Source organism: Oncorhynchus keta, chromosome 8 (assembly GCF_023373465.1).
Source record: "Oncorhynchus keta strain PuntledgeMale-10-30-2019 chromosome 8, Oket_V2, whole genome shotgun sequence".
Classification (NCBI taxonomy): Eukaryota; Metazoa; Chordata; class Actinopteri; order Salmoniformes; family Salmonidae; genus Oncorhynchus; species Oncorhynchus keta.
In genome coordinates this window covers 45,137,716-45,162,207 of record NC_068428.1, presented here as the reverse complement: position 1 = coordinate 45,162,207, position 24,492 = coordinate 45,137,716, and the positions used below count along the sequence as shown (strand labels likewise).

Here is a 24,492-nt window from a genome sequence, read left to right as displayed (position 1 = left end):
TGCTACGTTATCACATTGGTATATAGGCTGCTACGTTATCACATTGGTATATAGGCTGCTACGTTATTACATTGGTATATAGGCTGCTACATTATCACATTGGTATATAGGCTGCTACGTTATCACATTGGTATATAGGCTGCTACGTTATCACATTGATATATAGGCTGCTACGTTATCACATTGGTATATAGGCTGCTACATTATCACATTGGTATATAGGCTGCTACGTTATCACATTGATATATAGGCTGCTACGTTATCACATTGATATATAGGCTGCTACGTTATCACATTGGTATATAGGCTGCTACGTTATCACATTGGTATATAGGCTGCTACGTTATCACATTGATATATAGGCTGCTACGTTATCACATTGATATATAGGCTGCTACGTTATCACATTGGTATATAGGCTGCTACGTTATCACATTGATATATAGGCTGCTACGTTATCACATTGATATATAGGCTGCTACGTTATCACATTGATATATAGGCTGCTACGTTATCACATTGGTATATAGGCTGCTACGTTATCACATTGATATATAGGCTGCTACATTATCACATTGGTATATAGGCTGCTACATTATCACATGTCATTATGTAGACTGCTACATTATCACATTGGTATATAGGCTGCTACATTATCACATTGGTATATAGGCTGCTACGTTATCACATTGGTATATAGGCTGCTACGTTATCACATGTCATTATGTAGACTGCTACGTTATCACATTGGTATATAGGCTAACACATTATTCATTCTTTACACCTCCTGTATCTAATGTGTGCATAACATCACATCACATCATTGGGTTTTGCCAAGTCGAGGTTATATCAGCTGAGACAACAGTCACATGTCAATTACAGAAAATATGGGGGGGGTCTTTGTTACTTCTACACATGTAAAGATATGTGAAGCAGGAGGCGGGACCATAACATAGCATCTGATTGGCCGGTTATGTGTCACCAGTTCAACGACATAAGAAGGTGAATGATCTCTTAAAGGGGACATGCAGTATAAAATATGGATTCACCAACACTAACATTGAAAATTATTATCTTTGACAGGGTTACCAGTGAATGACTCATAGTGGATCAACAACAGGGTTACCAGTGAATGACTCGAGTGAATCAACAAAAGGGTTCGTAGTGAATGACTCATAGTGGATCAACAACAGGGTTACCAGTGAATGACTCATAGTGAATCAACAACAATGACTCATAGTGGATCAACAACAGGGTTACCAGTGAATGACTCATAGTGAATCAACAAAAGGGTTCGTAGTGAATGACTCATAGTGGATCAACAAAAGGGTTCGTAGTGAATGACTCATAGTGGATCAACAAAAGGGTTCGTAGTGAATGACTCATAGTGGATCAACAACAGAAACGTTTGTATATAATAATACAACTTTAATTATTGTACCAACGCCCATTTTAATTCGTTTTTAAATAACAATGATAGCTATAGTTGACCATGTTTTGATGTAACATGAAATCGTTATTCTGGTTGCATACAGGGCTTAGTGTAATTACATCAATGCCTTCAAGAGAGGATTTTTACATCAGTAATATCAATTGAAAATAAATCACGAAATAACATTGTTATTGGCGTGAGTTTAGCAAGGCAGAACAAACAAATGATATACTGTCACTTTAAGAGATTATATTAACATGTACTTCATGAATATCTGGTAAAGGGGTGGGGCCAGAGCCTTGTCTGGGCGGATCAATTTTGTCAGTGGCGTTTCAGAGAGAGAGAAAAAAACACTCGTCCAGAAACAGCAAACATTCATCTGAGAGTCTGTAATGCAAAAGGTTGAAGGATACACAGCTCTGTTCAATTCTGGAGAATCAGTAACAGCAAGTTGACAAGATACCACCCATCACAACGGAAGTAACTTACTTAACTGGCGGTGAGTCCTATGCTTGTGAATCAGTTTGTGTGGTAATAAATAGAGCAATGAATGACATTTGTAGATTTGGGCTGAAGTTGTCAGTGTGCCGCCTGGTCGCTCAGTTTGTAAACAAATGTGGTGAACATGTACCGACATCGGGTTGTGTGTGATGGATTGTCTGTCAACCACTTTCCGTTTGCAGTCTGCCCCCCCCCCGGACTTTAAACTTAGTGAATTGTCTTTTTCAATCCTTGAACATTAGCCTGTTTAGTGGGAAATTAATTGCGCTGAGTGACTTAAAAGAGAATGAAAGTGTGGATCGGTTGTTTTGGGAGCAGTCCGCGTTGGACTTTAGAGCTTTGGGACAGTAACTGCTGGTTCGAATCCCCGAGCCGAAAACATGAACAAGCTGTCGTTGTGCCCATGAGCAAAAACACTCAACCCGAACTGCTACACGGGGCACTGGACAATGGTGACCCTGGCCGTGACCCCACTCCCTGCGGGTGTCTGAGGGAGTTGCAAGAAAAAAAACATTTCGATTACACATTTCTACAAGTGTGTAACAAACAGGACACATATATCATGTATATTCTTGCTTTGTTTCCTCACACCACTGTGGTTAAGAAAATGGAGCCTTCCACAAGCACGACTGATATAAGACCGTTTCCTAATGTTCTTCAAGCATGGTTCTTGTTAGGCACAGGCCTACTTTTTATATAGCCTACTTCATAAAAGTTTGAAATAGCCTACATTTTTGTGTAATTCCATCCACTTTGCGGTGAGATTGGGTCGAATCGAGCGCAGCAATGTGGCCAGCCAGCCAGCCAGCGCCACACACAGGTAGCAGGTGGAATCATTTCGCCGCACCGGACGAGTCCACTTGGCACGCGTTGCTGTTTTTATTGCAAAAGTTGCAACGTTTGGATTGCGGTTAACTATGTGATTTTATCCAAGAATCTATTTTTTTCATTTAATTTCTACCTGGGGAAAAAAGGGTAATCAATGAATTACACTTTCCTCATAATATATAATTGATCTGCGATATCAAGTCATCTGGCACTGACATTCATTATTTTTCGCTCAAAGATAAATCAGTAGCTCATTTTTATGCTTATCGCAAGTCTGTGTCATGTTATGACAGATTTGCCGTTTGCTCCACACACTACCATAAACGACTTTCCTTGTTTAGGTAGCGAGTTATGCCCCGCGGCGCTCCGCTCTCGAGCTGCCTGCCACACGCACCTCACCAGATACACTTGGGCTAATTGCGTTCCTCGAGACCCACCCTGCACCGCGTGCTCCCAAAGTCACCCCGATTTTTAGGTTACATTAGAATTATGAAGAAACACATTTTGTTTCCATTGTATTTCATATTCAATTATTAGACATTATAGCCGAATTTATAACAAGCCAGTTCATGGTAATTATAAATAAATATACACATTTTAGACTTTGGCTATGCCAATAATGCCTTCTACTGAATTCTCCGGTAGCCTGTCACACTAGCAGGTGCCTGGATATAGAGCTCACCTTGTGCCCTTACCTTCTGGCATGAGAGAGAACTAGAGGAGAGCGAGGTGGAAGACGGAGAGCGAGGTGGAAGAGAGCCCAGCACACAGATGGAGCCGCAGCCTCAGCCCCTGTGACCGCAGTGTTTGGCAGGCCTGCCTCATGCCCCAGGCAGGGTGTGTGTGCAGCCTGCCAGCCTTCTGCTCACTGCCAGCATGATTTAAAGGCACTGTTTACTTGTTGTATTATGTTGTCTGTAGTGTTTAGTACTTGCTAGTAACTATTTTATAATGTAGTCTATAGTGTTTAGTACTTGCTAGTAACTATTTTATCATGTAGTGTTTTATACTTGCTAGTAACTATTTTATCATGTAGTGTTTTATACTTGCTAGTAACTATTTTATAATGTAGTGTTTAGTACTTACTAGTAACTATTTTATCATGTAGTGTTTTATACTTGCTAGTAACTATTTTATAATGTAGTCTATAGTGTTTAGTACTTGCTAGTAACTATTTTATCATGTAGTGTTTTATACTTGCTAGTAACTATTTTATAATGTAGTCTATAGTGTTTAGTACTTGCTAGTAACTATTTTATAATGTAGTGTTTTATACTTGCTAGTAACTATTTTATCATGTAGTGTTTTATACTTGCTAGTAACTATTTTATCATGTAGTCTATAGTGTTTAGTACTTGCTAGTAACTATTTTATTATGTAGTGTTTTATACTTGCTAGTAACTATTTTATCATGTAGTCTATAGTGTTTAGTACTTACTAGTAACTATTTTATCATGTAGTCTATAGTGTTTAGTACTTGCTAGTAACTATTTTATCATGTAGTGTTTTATACTTGCTAGTAACTATTTTATCATGTAGTCTATAGTGTTTAGTACTTACTAGTAACTATTTTATCATGTAGTCTATAGTGTTTAGTACTTACTAGTAACTATTTTATCATGTAGTGTTTTATACTTGCTAGTAACTATTTTATAATGTAGTCTATAGTGTTTAGTACTTGCTAGTAACTATTTTATCATGTAGTGTTTTATACTTGCTAGTAACTATTTTATAATGTAGTCTATAGTGTTTAGTACTTGCTAGTAACTATTTTATCATGTAGTGTTTTATACTTGCTAGTAACTATTTTATCATGTAGTGTTTAGTACTTGCTAGTAACTATTTTATCATGTAGGGTTTTATACTTGCTAGTAACTATTTTATCATGTAGTCTATAGTGTTTAGTACTTGCTAGTAACTATTTTATCATGTAGTGTGTTACACTTGCTAGTAACTATTTTATAATGTAGTGTTTAGTACTTACTAGTAACTATTTTATCATGTTGTCTATAGTGTTTAGTACTTACTAGTAACTATTTTATCATGTAGTGTTTTATACTTGCTAGTAACTATTTTATAATGTAGTGTTTAGTACTTACTAGTAACTGTTTTCCTGTAGTCTATGGTCTTGGTATCTGAACTACACTTCCTGTAGCATACCATAGGAAAATGGCTAGTAGTCCTACAACAGTAAGCATTGTGGTAACTTTGCGCCTCCACCCTGGAAAGTTATGCAGCTGAAACACTGCACTACAACAGCGCTCATCATTATCAGCATCGTTCAATGTTTTTCCACAAGTTTCATTCAAATGTCGTCCCTCTTCCGATACAGTACATTATGACCTCATTCAACGTGATGTTATTCGTCACCGCACTGTACTCAAACTCAATAACCACAGATCCAGTTTCAGCTCTGGGATTTGCATGTCAATCCCTCTCGTTTTGTCACCCAACAACAGGAAAAGAGACACTTTTTTTTGGGTAGGGGGGGGACCCTGAACTAAATCGCATAGACATATTAGTTCTAGATCTTTCATTGTTTTTGAAAATAATTCTAAGTGGTAGATCGGTTCCATGTGAGCTATTTTTCTATTCTTCCCGTTCTTAAATTTAGTCTGTGTCTTTTACTTTCGGTTTTCTACACCAGCTTCAAACGGGTGAACATACAATAGTTTTGGTTATGGAAAATATATTTTCACAGCCGTTTAAATGGTACAGTGACTCTCTGCACACTATACTTGCTTATTTTGTCACAAACTGTAATAAGGCAACTGTTTAGCAACCAGGAAATGACAGAGCCATTTCTGCATAGTGTATCTTTAAATGAACATGGCAGCTCATAACCTGACATGATGCCCAGGCAGACAGACAGACAGACAGACAGACAGACAGACAGACAGACAGACAGACAGACAGACAGACAGGCAAGCAGACAGACAGGCAAGCAGACAGACAGGCAAGCAGACAGACAGACAGACAGGCAAGCAGACAGACAGGCAAGCAGACAGACAGGCAGACAGGCAAGCAGACAGAGGCAAGCAGACAGACAGGCAAGCAGACAGACAGGCAAGCAGACAGACAGGCAAGCAGACAGACAGGCAAGCAGACAGACAGGCAAGCAGACAGACAGACAGACAGGCAAGCAGACAGACAGACAGGCAAGCAGACAGACAGGCAGACAGGCAAGCAGACAGGCAGACAGGCAAGCAGACAGGCAGACAGGCAAGCAGACAGGCAGACAGGCAAGCAGACAGGCAGACAGGCAAGCAGACAGGCAGACAGGCAAGCAGACAGACAGACAGGCAAGCAAACAGACAGACAGGCAAGCAGACAGACAGACAGGCAAGCAGACAGACAGACAGACAGGCAAGCAGACAGACAGACAGACAGGCAAGCAGACAGACAGACAGACAGGCAAGCAGACAGACAGACAGGCAAGCAGACAGACAGACAGGCAAGCAGACAGGCAGACAGGCAAGCAGACAGGCAGACAGGCAAGCAGACAGACAGACAGGCAAGCAGACAGACAGACAGGCAAGCAGACAGACAGACAGGCAAGCAGACAGACAGACAGACAGGCAAGCAGACAGACAGACAGGCAAGCAGACAGACAGGCAGACAGGCAAACAGACAGGCAAGCAGACAGACAGGCAAGCAGACAGACAGGCAAGCAGACAGACAGACAGGCAAGCAGACAGACAGGCAGACAGGCAAGCAGACAGACAGACAGGCAAGCAGACAGACAGGCAGACAGGCAGACAGGCAGACAGGCAAGCAGACAGACAGACAGACAGACAGACAGACAGACAGACAGACAGACAGACAGACAGACAGACAGACAGTGTGCAGTGAAACTTGTTTGTGTTCCTTCCTGCTCCATGAACTCAGCCAGTAGCATAAGTGAGGCAGGCGCGTGGAGCTGCTCCATGAACTCAGCCAGTAGCATAAGTGAGGCAGGCGCGTGGTGCTGCTCCATGAACTCAGCCAGTAGCATAAGTGAGGCAGGCGCGTGGTGCTGCTCCATGAACTCAGCCAGTAGCATAAGTGAGGCAGGCGCGTGGAGCTGCTCCATGAACTCAGCCAGTAGCATAAGTGAGGCAGGCGCGTGGTGCTGCTCCATGAACTCAGCCAGTAGCATAAGTGAGGCAGGCGCGTGGAGCTGCTCCATGAACTCAGCCAGTAGCATAAGTGAGGCAGGCGCGTGGTGCTGCTCCATGAACTCAGCCAGTAGCATAAGTGAGGCAGGCGCGTGGTGCTGCTCCATGAACTCAGCCAGTAGCATAAGTGAGGCAGGCGTGTGGAGCTGCTCCATGAACTCAGCCAGTAGCATAAGTGAGGCAGGCGCGTGGAGCTGCTCCATGAACTCAGCCAGTAGCATAAGTGAGGCAGGCGTGTGGAGCTGCTCCATGAACTCAGCCAGTAGCATAAGTGAGGCAGGCGTGTGGAGCTGCTCCATGAACTCAGCCAGTAGCATAAGTGAGGCAGGCGCGTGGAGCTGCTCCATGAACTCAGCCAGTAGCATAAGTGAGGCAGGCGTGTGGAGCTGCTCCATGAACTCAGCCAGTAGCATAAGTGAGGCAGGCGTGTGGAGCTGCTCCATGAACTCAGCCAGTAGCATAAGTGAGGCAGGCGCGTGGAGCTGCTCCATGAACTCAGCCAGTAGCATAAGTGAGGCAGGCGTGTGGAGCTGCTCCATGAACTCAGCCAGTAGCATAAGTGAGGCAGGCGTGTGGAGCTGCTCCATGAACTCAGCCAGTAGCATAAGTGAGGCAGGCGCGTGGAGCTGCTCCATGAACTCAGCCAGTAGCATAAGTGAGGCAGGCGTGTGGAGCTGCTCCATGAACTCAGCCAGTAGCATAAGTGAGGCAGGCGTGTGGTGCTGCTCCATGAACTCAGCCAGTAGCATAAGTGAGGCGGCGCGTGGTGCTGCTCCATGAACTCAGCCAGTAGCATAAGTGAGGCAGGCGCGTGGTGCTTCTCCATGAACTCAGCCAGTAGCATAAGTGAGGCAGGCGTGTGGAGCTGCTCCATGAACTCAGCCAGTAGCATAAGTGAGGCAGGCGCGTGGAGCTGCTCCATGAACTCAGCCAGTAGCATAAGTGAGGCAGGCGGGTGGTGCTGCTCCATGAACTCAGCCAGTAGCATAAGTGAGGCAGGCGTGTGGAGCTGCTCCATGAACTCAGCCAGTAGCATAAGTGAGGCAGGCGCGTGGTGCTGCTCCATGAACTCAGCCAGTAGCATAAGCGAGGCAGGCGCGTGGAGATTCAGCAGGAACTCTGGTTTCTCCCTGGGAAGGTAGCGTTAGTTAACATGCCGCTTTATTCCTGTCGTGAGAGCAGAGGTTGACTGAGCAGAGGTTGACTGAGCAGAGGTTGACTGAGCAGAGGTTGACTGAGCAGAGGTTGACTGAGCAGAGGTTGACTGAGCAGAGGTTGACTGAGCAGAGGTTGACTGAGCGACACAGAGAGTCTCTGAAAGCTTTAGCTGAAGTGTGCAGACAGGGGAATCTAGTCCTCTGAGTTGTCTGTGCGCTTGGCGTGTGTGTGTTTTCTGTGCTGTGCTCTGGTCGACACAGTGAGGCAGAGGAAGGTGGTTCTGGTGAGAAGAGGCTTTTATCCCCATGCTGGCTCTCCCCACGCTGGTTCTCCCCATGCGCTGGGATGCTACCTTCTGACACGGATGATGAGCATTTGGGGGCAGCAACATTTACATTACATTTAAGTCATTTAGCAGACGCTCTTATCCAGAGCGACTTACAAATTGGTGCATTCACCTTATGACATCCAGTAGAATAGTCACTTTACAATAGTGCATCTAAATCTTAAAGGGGGGGGGGGGGTGAGAAGGATTACTTACCTATCCTAGGATCCCAGTAATCAGAATGATCTAAATTTGCTTTTAGAAAAAAATGTGTTTTCAATGAGTGTGATAATCTATTACCACTCCTTCCATGTTGTTTTTGCACCTGTTATATATATCTAATAATGAATCATGCCATCAAGTCCTTCCAGTTCAGCAGTTCACACACACAACTACTCCCACTTCTTTTCTAACAAATACTTTGAGTGCTGTACAAAGTTGTATGTTCCACCCGATTTACAGTAACTCACCCGATTTACAGTAACTCACCCGATTTACAGTAACTCACCCAATTTACAGTAACTCCCTGTATCCTTGTCGTCTCCTGTAGGGAGACCACCTCTGAGGCTCCTGATTGATGAGTGGGACATGTCTCTCTGTCTCTCTCTCAAACAGACTCACACACACTTCTGTCTCACACCGTTTCTCCTGTCTCTCTCCTGTAGGGAGACTACCTCTGAGGCTCCCAATGGATGATGAAGAGGAGGACATGTCTCTTCAGCGTCCTGTCTCCCAGTGCTGGGGCACCCCCTTCAGGGAAATCAAGTTTCATGACAGGGAGAGCAGGGACAGAGAAGACACCCAGGACAGGTCTACACAGACGTCGACTGGACCCAACGCCATTGTCCCGCGGTCAGAGGGACACAACATCATGGTACCACAAGGCCACAACAACAACAACAACTTTCCCTGCGGGGTGCAGGACAATCACCAGGGAAGAATACTGTTCCATGGTAAGAAAAAGGACGAAGAGGAACCCATTTCAAAATGCTATTGGATGATGTGTTTTGATTCGGCGTTTTTGCAATTTTGTGGACTATCCCATTGGTTCCTTTTTGACTAGACAAACTAAATCCAACACAGCTGAACTATGTGAACAGGTGTAACTATTTGACTCCGGTCTGATCAGATCAGATCAGTTAAAGTGTAGTGTGACTCTGGGGTTTTTCTCTTCTTCCACTAGACCGAGGCACAGGGGGACTGTTTTGCAATTCAAAGTGGAGATATTGTGTGACATTCAGGTATTCTACCTCACTGTCGCTAATCATCCTACCACCTTTTATAATAATATATAATAATAATAATAATAATAATAATAATAATAATAATATAATAATAATAATAATATAACCTTTTACATTTTTCATCCAAACACTGTCGTACAGGAGAAAACGCAGACAAAGGCAGGGAAACACACATTCTCATTCCAAATTCACTTCTGTGGGATTTGGAATTGAAATTTGGGTAGCACTTTCTAACGCCACATTAATTTATAATGGATTAGTAAATAGTTTATTCATTTATTAATCATGAATCCATTCATAAGATGTTTTTAATATAGGTCATTATAAACCATTAGTTAATTATTTTTGTTTTGGCCTCATCTTAAAGTTGTGGGCAATTTTTATACTTTATAATTAATTTTATAAATGTTTTGTGTGACCAGTGTAATTTCCTCACCAGAAGATGGACATGGTCAATGGTAGACATTCCAGGAGTATCTGATGCTCCCCAAGGTCTCTAAACGTTCCCTCGAACTTTATCAACGGTTAAAACAATAAGCCCACAACACCGAGGATGTTATTAAAGGAAGTTTATCTTATTAATGTGAGTAATGATGAATAAATAATTTACTAATCCATTGTAAAATGCTTTATTTAGAGTTCGTATTAAGTGCTACCCAAATTCAAAATGACAGTCAGTCGAATCGCACCGAGGACAATTTTAATTAGAATGTCAGTTTACTTCCTGAATTAAAAGGAATTGACACCCAAACCCCGCCTCTCTCCATTACTTGATACTCCGTAGCTTGTAGAGCTCCTAGTTGTTTCTTGCACAGATTTTTTATCTTTGTCTGTCTGTCCCTCCCACCTATCTGTCGACAGAGAAACAGACAGACAGATCTCTGTAGTGTTATGTAAAGATGTTTGTTTTCCTAACGGCATGGCATGTAAGTGCATGCTAGGGGCAGTGACTAACTAAACACTCTGCCGTGCCACAGCCCAACACAGCTCATCAAGGTTGTTGTTGAGTTCACTTAGTGTGAGTCCCAAATGGTCCCCTTTTTATAGTGATATACTGTTTACCAGGGCCCTTGGGGGGGTGAAATTTGGGAAGGGCATATTATTTTCAACCAGCTACATAGAGGGAGTTTTATTTTACAGTGGAGATTTTGACTGTAAGAAACCCATTCCTCTGAAAGCCACATCTGATAGAACCAGTTTAGTGTTGCTGCCAACGATACAGGTACTGTGGCGGCACTCTAGAGCAAACACTGTGAGTCAGTCAGCGAGGCAGCCGGCCGGCCGGTCTTTGTGACAGACGAGAGGAGTGCTGCGTCTCTGTGACTGAGAGACACAAACACAGCCACCGGTAAAATCTAGAAAGTTTAGCTGCTTGTGTCATTCGACCGGAGTATATTTTGTTGGCAATTCTAATCTGTCCACTTCACAGGAACAGGTAAAGGGAATGAGGTCTCTTTTAACACCCTTTTTTTCTTAATTTTTTATTTATTTTTTTTAACGGCGAAAGAATATGGATTTCTGTACTTGGGTCAATCTCACGTATTGATGGTGAATCAGAGGCTAAATCCATGACACTGAACAACATCCATTTTCTTCCCACAGGCAACGCTGGATTCCGCTTGCACTTCCCAGCTCGGTTCGAGCCCATGGACGATCGGGGAGAGAGGCGGAACGAGGAGGGAAGGAGGGAGGACGAGGAGAGGAGGAGAATGGAGGAGAGACCAGAGGAAGAGCGGGTGGAGGATAGCGCGGAGGCGAGGATCGGACGTAAGCTCCGGGAGATCGGAGACCAGTTCCACCAGGAACATGTTCAACTGGTACGGGTCAAAGGTTAACTAACTGTAGTGTGTGTGTGTGGCTCTGAGCTTGGGCCACCCACTTCCAGATTTCTGTGTCTTTGTGGCTCTTCACTGTGAAAAGAAAAAGACCCAACATTTTGCCAGCTGGGGTGGCCACAAATAAGCCTGTTAAAAATAGAGCTCTGTCACTGATTCATCCACATTCTGGGTTAGAACCATTCAATAGAACCCAACCACAAATTACCAAGCAGATATGCTAGAGGGTGGTGCCAGGTCACCGAGTCCATAAAGTATTGTTTACAGTGAGAAAGAGGTCGGCTCTTAGTTTAAAAATTGCACTTCTGATGTGTAATCCTACCATATTGTCGGCAAAATGACTCCAATGTAAATCTGTCTGTAGCGGTATGAACTGGGTTATACGCTCACAAAACCCTCAGACACACTGAAGCCTGCCTGATTATTAGAACAGAGAGAGAGAGACTGGAACAGAGACATACGGGCGGTAACGGAGACGGACAGACATACGGGCGGTAACACTGACTGACTGACTGACTGATGGTAACACTGACTGACTGACTGACTGACTGACTGACTGACTGACTGACTGACTGACTGTAACACTGACTGACTGACTGACTGACTGACTGACTGACTGACTGACTGACTGACTGACTGACTGACTGACTGACTGACTGACTGTAACACTGACTGACTGACTGACTGACTGACTGTAACACAGACTGACTGACTGACTGACTGTAACACTGACTGACTGACTGTAACACAGACTGACTGACTGACTGACTGACTGACTGACTGACTGACTGACTGTAACACAGACTGACTGACTGACTGACTGACTGTAACACAGACTGACTGACTGACTGACTGACTGACTGTAACACTGACTGACTGACTGACTGACTGACTGACTGACTGTAACACTGACTGACTGACTGACTGACTGACTGACTGACTGACTGACTGACTGACTGACTGTAACACTGACTGACTGACTGACTGTAACACTGACTGACTGACTGACTGACTGACTGTAACACAGACTGACTGACTGACTGACTGTAACACTGACTGACTGACTGACTGACTGACTGACTGACTGACTGACTGACTGTAACACTGACTGACTGACTGACTGACTGTAACACAGACTGACTGACTGACTGTAACACAGACTGACTGACTGACTGTAACACAGACTGACTGACTGACTGTAACACTGACTGACTGACTGACTGTAACACAGACTGACTGACTGACTGTAACTGACTGACAGACTGACTGACTGTAACACTGACTGACTGTAACACAGACTGACTGACTGACTGACTGACTGTAACACAGACTGACTGACTGTAACAAAGACTGACAGACTGACAGACTGACAGACTGTCAGACAGACTGACTGTAACACAGACTGACAGACTGACTGACTGTAACAAAGACTGACTGACTGACTGACTGTAACAAAGACTGACAGACTGACAGACTGAAAGAGTGACAGACTGACAGACTGACAGACTGTCAGACAGACTGACTGTAACACAGAGAGACAGATGAGGTCAGAGCGAGAGATACTACTGTGTGTGGGTAGGTTCTCCGATGTTTATATGGCTGTCTAAGAATAGAACCGTGACAGACACAACCGGTAACGCAACAACTACCCACAATTCTCCACTCACTCGCTCACCCCACTGACTGGCTCGACATGTGTGAGTGTGAGACAGAGGGAGAGCTATTGTGTTTTTATCTAAAAGAGACAGAGACGAGAGAAAGTTTGTTGTTTTTATCCTGAATGATCTGATTCTATTCTCAACAAAGTCTGTCATATTTCAAACAATATCTACCAGAACTTGTTGTTGTATTTGGTTAGTAAATTTGGCCACACACACACACACACACACACACACACACACACACACACACACACACACACACACACACACACACACACACACACACACGTGACTGAGGAAGCACTTTAGTATTGTCCCTGCCAGGAAATCTCTGTCATACAATTTACAGCTTAGGGCCCAACATGTTCAATGTCTGCTCTGAGATTCACCTCTTTCTGGACACTTTAAGGCCATATTAAAAGACTCAAAACAAATGACTCAGCTATATATATATATATATATATCTCGAACAAAAATATAAACGCACCATGTAAAGTGTTGGTTTCATGAGCTGAAGTGAAATGTTCCATACACACAACGTTTTATTTCTTTCAAAATGTTGTTGAATTTATTTCAATGAACTGCAACTCAGCAAAATCTTTTGAAATTGTTATGTTTTTATATTTATATCAAATAGTGATTGGAATGAAGGGGCCTAAAGAAAATCAGAACAAAACATGTTGTAGCTAGAGTTGCCAGGGTAGCTAGAGTTGCCAGGGTAGCTAGAGTTGCCAGGGTAGCTAGAGTTGCCAGGGTAGCTAGAGTTGCCAGGGTAGCTAGAGTTGCCAGGGTAGCTAGAGTTGCCAGGGTAGCCAGAGTTGCCAGGGTAGCCAGGGTAGCTTGAGGAAGAGAGAAAAAAAACAATTTAGTAGTCAGTCTTCTCCACTACCCACAGTGAAGTGCACAGAGAGAAGCCACAAGCACATCATGTCAGAGTATGACTTGTGTTTTGAAGTAGTACTATTTTAAATGGGCCCTGCAGCAAAACATGAAGACAATTAATTAAAGCTCAATTAAAGGGGAGGGTTTGTTGCGTTGGTTCAACTCGGTTCAGTCTGCTCTGCCAGGGCTGCATCAGATAGTCCGGGAGAGGGAGAGACTGCCTTGCTCTGGCTGGGAGAGAAAGAGAGAGGGGGAGGACTAAAGAGAACAAGAGCGATTGAAACGGGCAGATGCTTACCCAACCCGTTGCAATATCCAGACCTGCTCTTCAGTCAGAAAGCCTACTGGAGCCCCGCTTGAACAGAGAGGGGAGAGGAGGGGGTGGAAGCAGCTTCTATACACCCCAAATATAAAGTGACAGATGTAGGAGGAAGGCATCAGATGGTTTCCTATCTGGAGCAGCCTTGCCTTGTTATGATCATTAGTCAGTTAACGTGTATATTACTGGTTACACTGTCTGGTTGGGGAAGCAGGGCGTCAATATGGGAAGTGATGAAATACGGGGAGCTTTCTCCCAAAGTCTTTCTCTGTCTCCGCCTCAGAGAGGTCGTTTACGACTGGCTACCCCTCATAGCCTGGTTCCTCTCGACCCAGTACAGCCAGTAGAGGACTGGCCACCCCTCATAGCCTGGTTCCTCTCTACCCAGTACAGTCAGTAGAGGACTGGTCACCCCTCATAGCCTGGTTCCTCTCTACCCAGTACAGCCAGTAGAGGACTGGCTACCCCTCATAGCCTGGTTCCTCTCTACCCAGTACAGCCAGTAGAGGACTGGCCACCCCTCATAGCCTGGTTCCTCTCGACCCAGTACAGCCAGTAGAGGACTGGCCACCCCTCATAGCCTGGTTCCTCTCGACCCAGTACAGCCAGTAGAGGACTGGTCACCCCTCATAGCCTGGTTCTTCTCTAGTTTTCTTCCTAGGTTTTGGCCTTCCTCGGGAGGTTTTCCTAGCCACTGTGCTTCTACACCTGCATTGCTTGCTGTTTGGGGTTTTAGGCTGGGTTTCTGTATAGCAATTTGAGATATCAGCTGATGTAAGAAGGGCTATATAAACATATTTGATTTGATTTGACTCTGCATAAACTAAGCCCATCCAAACAGAACTGTATACAAGCCCTGTTTCTTAACCTGGAGCAGTGGTCCTATTGCTCTTAACCAGACCGCATTTTTCTGCATTTGTATTTTTATTTCACTCGGGAAGTCAGTTAAGAACAAATTTCTTATTTTACAATGATGGCCTACTCCGGGACAAACCCGGATGACGCTGGGCCAATTGTGCGCCTCCCTATGGGATTCCAAATCGCAGCCGTATGGGATACAGCCTGGATTCGAACCAAGGACTGTAGTGACGCCTCTTGCACTGAGACACAGTGCCTTAGACTGCTGTGCCACTCGGGAGCCCAAATGCCCTCCCACCCCTCTTAGCCAGACCCGACAGTCTGGGTCTAACCCTGTTACTGGACCTTATCTGACCCCACAGTCTGGATCTCACCCTGTGTACTGTGTCTATGTGTGACAGACAGCCCTTAGTGACAGAACCCAGTTATGTTGCAAACCAAACACAAACACTTAGAGACAGAAACACACAAACTGCTGTTGTGGAAATATCAGATCTGTTCTAGTGTTTTGTCTGGTCTAGACAGCTGGTTACCATCGGTGATGGGTGTTGTTTCACTTCAGAACCATGATGTCACAATGAACTCAGGAAGCACCACAGACACAATGCATACTACCGTGCTCTGAGCACTGGAGGTTCAGAGCATGCGAAACAGAGGACGACGGGCTCTTCTCGAATACGTACTTCCTGTTTTGTACATATTTTGAAGCATGCATCGACGCGAGCTTCAATGGAAAGTATGCAAATGTGGCCGATGTGAAATGGCTAGCTAGGTAGCGGTGGTGCGCGCTAATAGTGTTTCAGTCGGTGACGTCACTCGCTCTGAGACCTAGAAGTAGTTGTTCCCCGCGGCTTTTGTGTCGCGATGGGTAACGATGCTTCGAGGCGAGGAGAGGGACGGAAGCTATGCTGTTACAAAGGAATATGATGCAACCATGTAAAAAAAAAAAAAAAAAAAAAAAAAAAAAAAAAAAGAGCAACAAAATGTATTGAAAATGGTGGACATTATTTGAGCTGAAGCGAGATAAAATAAACTTCTTCGATGGAATGAAATGTTGCCTTTTCACATCTCATTTGTTGCTACAATATTTTTGTAATATTTGAGTAAATACATGCTGTGTTAATTTTGGCATGTTTTACCTGCCTACGTACTGTATGGTGGGGGGAAAAAGTATGATGAAAATTACAGGCCTCTCACCTTTTTAAGTGGGAGAACTTGCACAATTGGTGGCTGACTAAATACTTTTTTGCCCCACTGTAGCAAGCCCATAATAAGCCAATAGGGCTAACTGGCTAGCTGCTAGTACTGTTAGCTAACCAGATAGATGTCAATTATTCATTGCTATCTTGCTAAATATTCGTTTTAGGTCATTTTTGTCTGTTTAACTACCTGGCAAACTAGATTATTACGATTCACATATCTAGCTGATAAATATGAAGTAAAACGCTTGCTTTGTGTATATCTTGTTTTGGTCTTTATTGTTGTCATTGTCCTGGCTGGAAGAAGGTTCAGTGAATGGGGAGGTGCAGTGTGAGGTAATACAGTAGGGGGAGTGCTGCTCAGCGTGAGGTAATACAGTAGGGGGAGTGCTGCTCAGTGTGAGGTAATACAGTAGGGGGAGTGCTGCTCGGTGTGAGGTAATACAGTAGGGGGAGTGCTGCTCGGCGTGAGGTAATACAGTAGGCGGAGTGCTGCTCGGCGTGAGGTAATACAGTAGGGGAGTGCTGCTCAGCGTGAGGTAATACAGTAGGGGGAGTGCTGCTCGGTGTGAGGTAATATAGTAGGGGAGTGCTGCTCGGCGTGAGGTAATACAGTAGGGGGAGTGTTGCTCAGCGTGAGGTAATACAGTAGGGAGAGTGCTGAGGTAATACAATAGGGGGAGTGCTGCTCAGCGTGAGGTAATACAGTAGGGGGAGTGCTGCTCGGCGTGAGGTAATACAGTAGGGGAGTGTTGCTCAGCGTGAGGTAATACAGTAGGGGAGTGCTGCTCAGCGTGAGGTAATACAGTAGGGGAGTGCTGAGGTAATACAGTAGGGGAGTGCTGCTCAGCGTGAGGTAATACAGTAGGGGGAGTGCTGCTCGGCGTGAGGTAATACAGTAGGGAGTGCTGCTCAGCGTGAGGTAATACAGTAGGGGAGTGCTGAGGTAATACAGTAGGGGAGTGCTGAGGTAATACAGTAGGGGGAGTGCTGAGGTAATACAGTAGGGGAGTGCTGAGGTAATACAGTAGGGGAGTGCTGAGGTAATACAGTAGGGGAGTGCTGAGGTAATACAGTAGGGGAGTGCTGAGGTAATACAGTAGGGGAGTGCTGAGGTAATACAGTAGGGGGAGTGCTGCTCGGCGCGAGGTAATACAGTAGGGGAGTGCTGCTCGGCGCGAGGTAATACAGTAGGGGAGTGCTGCTCGGCGCAAGGTAATACAGTAGGGGAGTGCTGCTCGGCGTGAGGTAATACAGTAGGGGAGTGCTGCTCGGCGCGAGGTAATACAGTAGGGGAGTGCTGCTCGGCGTGAGGTAATACAGTAGGGGAGTGCTGCTCGGCGTGAGGTAATACAGTAGGGGAGTTCTGAGGTAATACAGTAGGGGAGTGCTGCTCGGCGTGAGGTAATACAGTAGGGGAGTGCTGAGGTAATACAGTAGGGGAGTGCTGAGGTAATACAGTAGGGAGTGCTGCTCGGCGTGAGGTAATACAGTAGGGGGAGTGCTGAGGTAATACAGTAGGGGGAGTGCTGCTCGGCGTGAGGTAATACAGTAGGGGGAGTGCTGCTCGGCGTGAGGTAATACAGTAGGGGAGTGCTGCTCGGCGTGAGGTAATACAGTAGGGGGAGTGCTGCTCGGCGTGAGGTAATACAGTAGGGGGAGTGCTGCTCGGCGTGAGGTAATACAGTAGGGGGAGTGCTGCTCGGCGTGAGGTAATACAGTAGGGGGAGTGCTGCTCGGCGTGAGGTAATACAGTAGGGGGAGTGCTGCTCGGCGTGAGGTAATACAGTAGGGGGAGTGCTGCTCGGCGCGAGGTAATACAGTAGTGGGAGTGCTGCTCGGCGCGAGGTAATACAGTAGGGGGAGTGCTGCTCGGCGCGAGGTAATACAGTAGTGGGAGTGCTGCTCGGCGCGAGGTAATACAGTAGTGGGAGTGCTGCTCGGCGCGAGGTAATACAGTAGTGGGAGTGCTGCTCGGCGCGAGGTAATACAGTAGTGGGAGTGCTGCTCGGCGCGAGGTAATACAGTAGTGGGAGTGCTGCTCGGCGGGAGGTAATACAGTAGGGGGAGTGCTGCTCGGCGTGAGGTAATACAGTAGGGGGAGTGCTGCTCGGCGTGAGGTAATACAGTAGGGGGAGTGCTGCTCGGCGTGAGGTAATACAGTAGGGGGAGTGCTGCTCGGCGCGAGGTCATGCGGTTTCTACTGATTGATTGACTTAATACTAATCTCCATCCATCCCTCTCTCTTCTCTTCCTCACAGTTCCTGCGGCATCAGAGGGATGTCCTACCAGTCTGGATTCGTCTGACCATGGCCCTCTACGGCTTCCTGTTTAACAGAGAGGCCCCTGCTGTACCCCGCCTGAGAGGACAGGAAAGATGAGGGGTACCTTCCACCCACTTCGGGTGTCTCCTCTCGCCTCCCCCCGTCCCTGAAAACGAGGGACCAGACTCTGTATGATGGAACACGGGTTTGGATTCGTTTTGGTTTTTTTTTTTCAATCAAAGACGACGAAGAAGAGAACGATAGTCACTGCTGGACAGAGATTAGAATCACGTTCCTTTTCTCTATCTCTCTCTTCTCCTCTTTCTTCATGATGATGATGATGATGATGAAGAAGCCATGCTGTTTCAAGATATACATATTTTCTAAAATATATATATATATATATATATATAACTATTTAGTACAGTAGATAGCATCTTTTTGGTTTGAAAACACGCCAAAAGGAAATGGACAAGAAGCACGGGATGAAATTTAAAGAGAAATCCCTTAAAGAAAACAGCGTTGTGGACATGGAAGGTCGTGAAGTTCTACTCACCAACCCACCACGATCTTACCAACAGGCACATTTTTCCAATGTATTTTTTTGAAGAATACAAACTCCCTGTAACTAAATCTGTTTCACTGTTCCACACTGATATATATATATGACAAATGGTTTGTCGTAAAGATTCTGTGGTCGTTTCGCCGTGACAAGCAGGGTCTTAAGACATGTCTTGTTGAGCTCCGGTGTAGATTGAGAGAGTGTCTTTATCCTGTGTCTTTTGGTAATACCAGCCAACAGCAGTTGGGTTTTGACATTCAGTCTGAATGAGATGAATGCCAGGTCCATTTTTTTTTTTGATTGACAGTATGAATGTATGTGTACTTTAAAGATTCTAAGACTTAGGTCTGCAATGTATTCATTCAATCAAGCAACCTGACTGAGTTTAAGTTTTTAGTGTGAGTAGGGCATTTTGTCGTCCGTGAAACCAAAAAAAAAAATCCCCCCCCCCCCAAAAAAACTGCGTAAAATTTGTTTTGTCGGAGTTGAGGACTTTACTCCTGTGGAAAAGCTTCTTTTCTTTTTTTTTTTTGTTGATGAACCTATCGTTATGAAGATGTATTTATCTGGCTGGATTGACAATCACAACCAACAGACCGACCAACAGACCTGGTGATTTGACACAGTTCTATCTGTTGTAGCGTTACGAGTCTGCTGTGAAAAGGGCAAATAAAAGTTGTTGTACAATCAAGGATTTGGAGCAATACTGTATTGACGAATCAGTGGAAGGCACTAAAACCTTAGGGATCTATTGCAGTTACAATCGAATTGTCATTCGTGGAAGAACAGCTCTTTTTTTTTCTTTTAAACAAGGCAATCAATCAATCGATCGTTCAATGAAGTTCATCTTCACACTTGACAACATCACTCAGTTCAATGAAATGGATTTCACCTTTTACTCTCTCTCTCTTAACACAATCTTAGCGTGAATCACTTTGGCATCAACTCCCAAACACAGATACAATTGCCATGTATACAAACATGAGTAAATCCACAATATAATTTTTTTTTTTTGTGTGTTTTTTATTTTTATTTTTTTACTGAGGGCTCAGCAGTAACAGTTCTAGTATTTTACCTGCTGTCCATATGCACCTATGGCCTAGAATCTGTTTGTAATGGTGACCGCATTTTAGATCATGCTGCTTTTTTAAAAATAAACCCAACCATCACTGCTTTTTAAACTTTAGTTTTATTTCAGAGTTCTTACTACATGTTCTTATTTGAGTACGTTTTAAAAAGTGGTTTTAAAGATGATGATGATATTAACAGAAGACAGGATTTTTTTTTTAAACTAATGTTAAAACAAAAAAAAATTAAAAAATTTAAAATTGTGATTTGAATATATTTGATGAAGACACTGATGGGGTTTCCTTTTTTAGTTTTAGTTTTTTTTTTAAATATATTCTTCAGGGAGTAGTTGTTCAGTCACATGCCCGCCATACTGAGTGTTTTTATTCTACTTTAACAAGATGAAAATATGCAAATTCCCATTAAGAACAACAAGCTTTGCATGTGTTGCTCTACCCAAAATAGAACCACATGACGACATCTGATCGACAGGCTTGTTTCCCAAATGGCACCCTATTCCCTAATATAGTGCACTACTTTTGACCAGCTTTGATCAGAAGTAGTGCACTATATTAGGGAATAGGATGCCATTTGGGTTTCATCCATGTTCTTTGATGGTTATCAGTGACATCATTGACCACAGACACTGTTCTGTTTTGACAGAACGTTGCCTGCAAACCACTGAATGCTGAGCCAGTTGAAGTATCTCTCTCTCTCTCTCGTTCTCTCTCTCTCTCTCTCTCTCTCTCTCTCTCTCTCTCTCTCTCTCTCTCTCTCTCTCTCGTTTCTCTCTCTCTCTCTCTCTCTCTCTCTCTCTCTCTCTCTCTCTCTCTCTCTCTCTCTCTCTCTCTCTCTCTCTCTCTCTCGTTCAACTCCTCACTCAATCACCAGCTACTCCCTGGACTTTCTAGAATTTTTTTTTTTTTTTTTTTACAAATGTTTGAAACTTTTTTATTTGATTTTTAGAAGTAATTTATTCTAATTTATTTTTTTCACTCAGTGCTACTGTATAGCTATCGGGATGTACACAGTTTCTTCTCCTAGTTGATGGAACAGTCAGTCAGTAACACTACTGTGTGTTAGTGTCCTAAATGGGACCCTATTCCCTATGTAGTGTGTTACTTTTGACCAGAAAATAGTGTACCATTGGGGACTCACCCTGTGTGTTAGCTGGGCCCGTGGGTTGGGAGGACAGACGGACTAATGTGTCTTATACTAAGCTGTGTTAATGGGTCTTTTGGGAATCACACCAACCAAACCAGCAGACAATCAAATGTACTAAATGTGCCTTGTGAGTATGAGACCAGCCACATCAACCATCATCCATCACAACCATCTGGTCATGGTTATCTACAGAATGGGGGTCACAGCTCTCCTTGTTCAGTCTGGTCATGGTTATCTATAGAATGGGGGTCACAGCTCTCCTAGTTCAGTCTGGTCATGGTTATCTATAGAATGGGGGTCACAGTTCTCCTTGTTCAGTCTGGTCATCAGTCTAAAGGCTCAGCTGTGACAGATCTATAGCACAATAGCTGCCTGGTTGACCATATGTGTGTCCCAAAACTTCCCTATGTAGTAAAGGAGTGTGTCCCAAATGGCTCCCTATTCTCTATTTTAGTGCACTACATTTGACCAGGGCCCATAGGGAATGTGGTGCCATTTGACTAGGGCCGATAGGGAATAGGGTGCTATTTGACCAGGGCCCATAGGGAATAGGGTGCTATTTGACCAGGGCCCATAGGGAATAGGGTGCCATTTGACCAGGGCCCATAGGGAATAGGGTGCTATTTGACCAGGGCCCATAGGGAATAGGGTGCCATTTGACCAGGGCCAATAGGGAATAGGGTGCTATTTGACCAGGGCCCATAGGGAATAGGGTGCCATTTGACCAGGGCCCATAGGGAATAGGGTGCCATTTGACCAGGGCCCATAGGGAATAGGGTGCTATTTGACCAGGGCCCATAGGGAATAGGGTGCTATTTGACCAGGGCCCATAGGGAATAGGGTGCTATTTGATCAGGGCCCATAGGGAATAGGGTGCCATTTGACTAGCATTTTGGACACAACCATATCGACCCTCTAGGGCACATGCCTAATCTATGACCTTTAACCCTGACCCCTCTCAACCCTGACCCCTCTCAACACACACACACTCCCGGGCTCATCGCCCCAAAACTCAAATATCCAAATGACTGTTGACAATCAACGTGCACTGGAAAGTAATTTATATGCACCCACTCTTCAGACTCCTGTACTGAACCTCTCTAGATCCATATTTATATGCACCCACTCTTCAGACTCCTGTACTGAACCTCTCTAGATCCGTATGTCTTTAAGATCTGTTGTATGCTGGCTCGGCCTAGCTCGACAAGACTAGCTTTCTGTGTCCCAAATGGCACCTACTCAACATTATAGTGCACTCCTATTGACCGGGTCCCATAGTGGTTCCCAGAGGGGTCCCAAATGGGCTCCCATAGGGCTCTGGTCAAAAGTAGTGTACTATATTGAAAATAGGGTGCCGTTTGTTACACGAACTAGTAGCGATGTAGGATGAGGGTACAAGGAGGAGTGAGCCACCATGGCATCCAGTATTATTTGTAGGTAGGAGGGGTTGTGTGGTCATCATATGGGTTGGTGTTGACGTCAAATCCATAAGAACCAACCATTGTCTCAACCCTTCGAGGTTGAAACTTATATAATATGTTCAACCTTCAGTATCATGAATATTAAGTCAAAAGAAAATCATTCGGTTTTTTGAATTTCCCAAGAAAGAGTGAATCTTAACTGTTAAGTGCTGTGATTATTTGTGTTTTATATCAACAAACAAAACAATTAGCTGCAGCTAATTCTTAACTTGCTAACTTTCTAAGCGAAAAAAAACCTTTTTGTATACTTTTGTAAAAAAGAAAACAAATGTAACAATGAAGTCCGAAAACATGATTTTTTTAAGTGTTGTGACATGCTTTTTGGTTTTTGCCAATTTAAGTCCGCTGTGTCGTTCTCAGTTCAAGGGCTGTTTTTGATATTTGATCATTCTGTATATGGAGTAAAAATGCATGTCCCAGCATTCCTGAAATCTGTGTTTGAATGTAAATGAATTGAGAGGAAAAAACACAATCTCTTTTTTTAAATACTATATGAACTGAAACATTGTGAACTTCCATCTAACTCCTGCTCTGTTGAACTAGGACTCTCTTTAGCATTGCCTTCATATCACATCATTCTAGAACACATCATTAGAGCTCTCAGAACCATCTTCAAATATCACATCATTCTAGAACACATCATTAGAGCTCTCAGAACTGTCTCAAGGATTCCACATCGGTCGGGGCGGTGTGTTTTATGAAGGAAGGCCCAGTCTAAATGTAGCAGAACTGTCTGTCCAAAATGGCACCCTATACCCTATGTAGTACACTACTTTTGACCAGAGCTCTATGGGCCCTGGTCAAAAGTAGTACATAACATAGGGAGCCATTTGGGATGCAGGCGGTGTTATGAGATGCTTCTGAGAGCCCTGCATGGTTTTCAAACAGCGTGAAACAAGGGGAAAGAGAGGGGGAACGAGGGAGATATTTGTTTGTCTAGTGCAATATGCTGTACATAAAGAGCTTGGCTCTACAAAATCCACAAATCTTACATTTTTCTCTAATGAAATGTAATTTTCTTGTTCAATGGGTACATTGCTGTCTTTTTCATTAAACTGTTCTGAAAGTTTCAAAATGTCTTGTTTTCCCTTGTGTCTGTCTCTTCTTTCCACAAGTGGTATGTTTTTAATTATTTTACCTTTTATTTAACTCGGCAAGTCAGTTAAGAACATTCTTATTTATGTAAAGCTTTGTTCATGTACACTAGGCAGACACATGATAATGAAGACGTTCTACACACGATAATGAAGACGTTCTACACACTATACATACTGAAACTCGACCCTAGGCAACAGCAGTGACTGGGGTCTGGTTCCCTAGGCAACAGCAGTGACTAGGGTCTGGTTCCCTAGGCAACAGCGGTGACTAGGGTCTGGTTTCAATGACGGACTCTTGAAAACTTTAAGGCAACAAAAAAATTCTGGGGTGGGGGTCCTCTTTAAACAGACAAGTCTCCCAACAAATCACGGGGCAGACATACCAGAACATCGCGATTTGAAACCGAAGTTTTCAAGCGAAACTTTTTGCAGTGGTTTTTAGTGAAGATAGTTGATA

At 44.1% G+C, this 24,492-nt stretch overlaps 1 protein-coding gene across 1 annotated transcript; it reads left to right on the top strand.

Annotated features, from left to right (window-relative positions):
• Nucleotides 1-1,723: 1,723 nt before the first annotated feature.
• Nucleotides 1,724-24,022, top strand: bmf2 (BCL2 modifying factor 2). The gene is made up of 4 exons (XM_052524510.1): nucleotides 1,724-1,931; nucleotides 9,067-9,354; nucleotides 11,248-11,462; nucleotides 18,661-24,022. The coding sequence occupies exons 2-4, from the start codon at nucleotides 9,090-9,092 to the stop codon at nucleotides 18,778-18,780; spliced, it is 600 nt and encodes a 199-aa protein (XP_052380470.1). The 5' UTR covers nucleotides 1,724-1,931; nucleotides 9,067-9,089; the 3' UTR covers nucleotides 18,781-24,022.
• Nucleotides 24,023-24,492: the final 470 nt, after the last annotated feature.

What these genes read in the sequence shown, in the direction of transcription:
- bmf2 (XM_052524510.1), top strand. Translation starts at nt 9,090, where the DNA reads ATGGATGATGAAGAGGAGGACATGTCTCTTCAGCGTCCTGTCTCCCAG. An exon ending in GGGAAGAATACTGTTCCATG is followed by an intron (nt 9,355 to 11,247) that starts GTAAGAAAAAGG and finishes TTCTTCCCACAG; the next exon opens with GCAACGCTGGATTCCGCTTG. An exon ending in ACCAGGAACATGTTCAACTG is followed by an intron (nt 11,463 to 18,660) that starts GTACGGGTCAAA and finishes TCTTCCTCACAG; the next exon opens with TTCCTGCGGCATCAGAGGGA.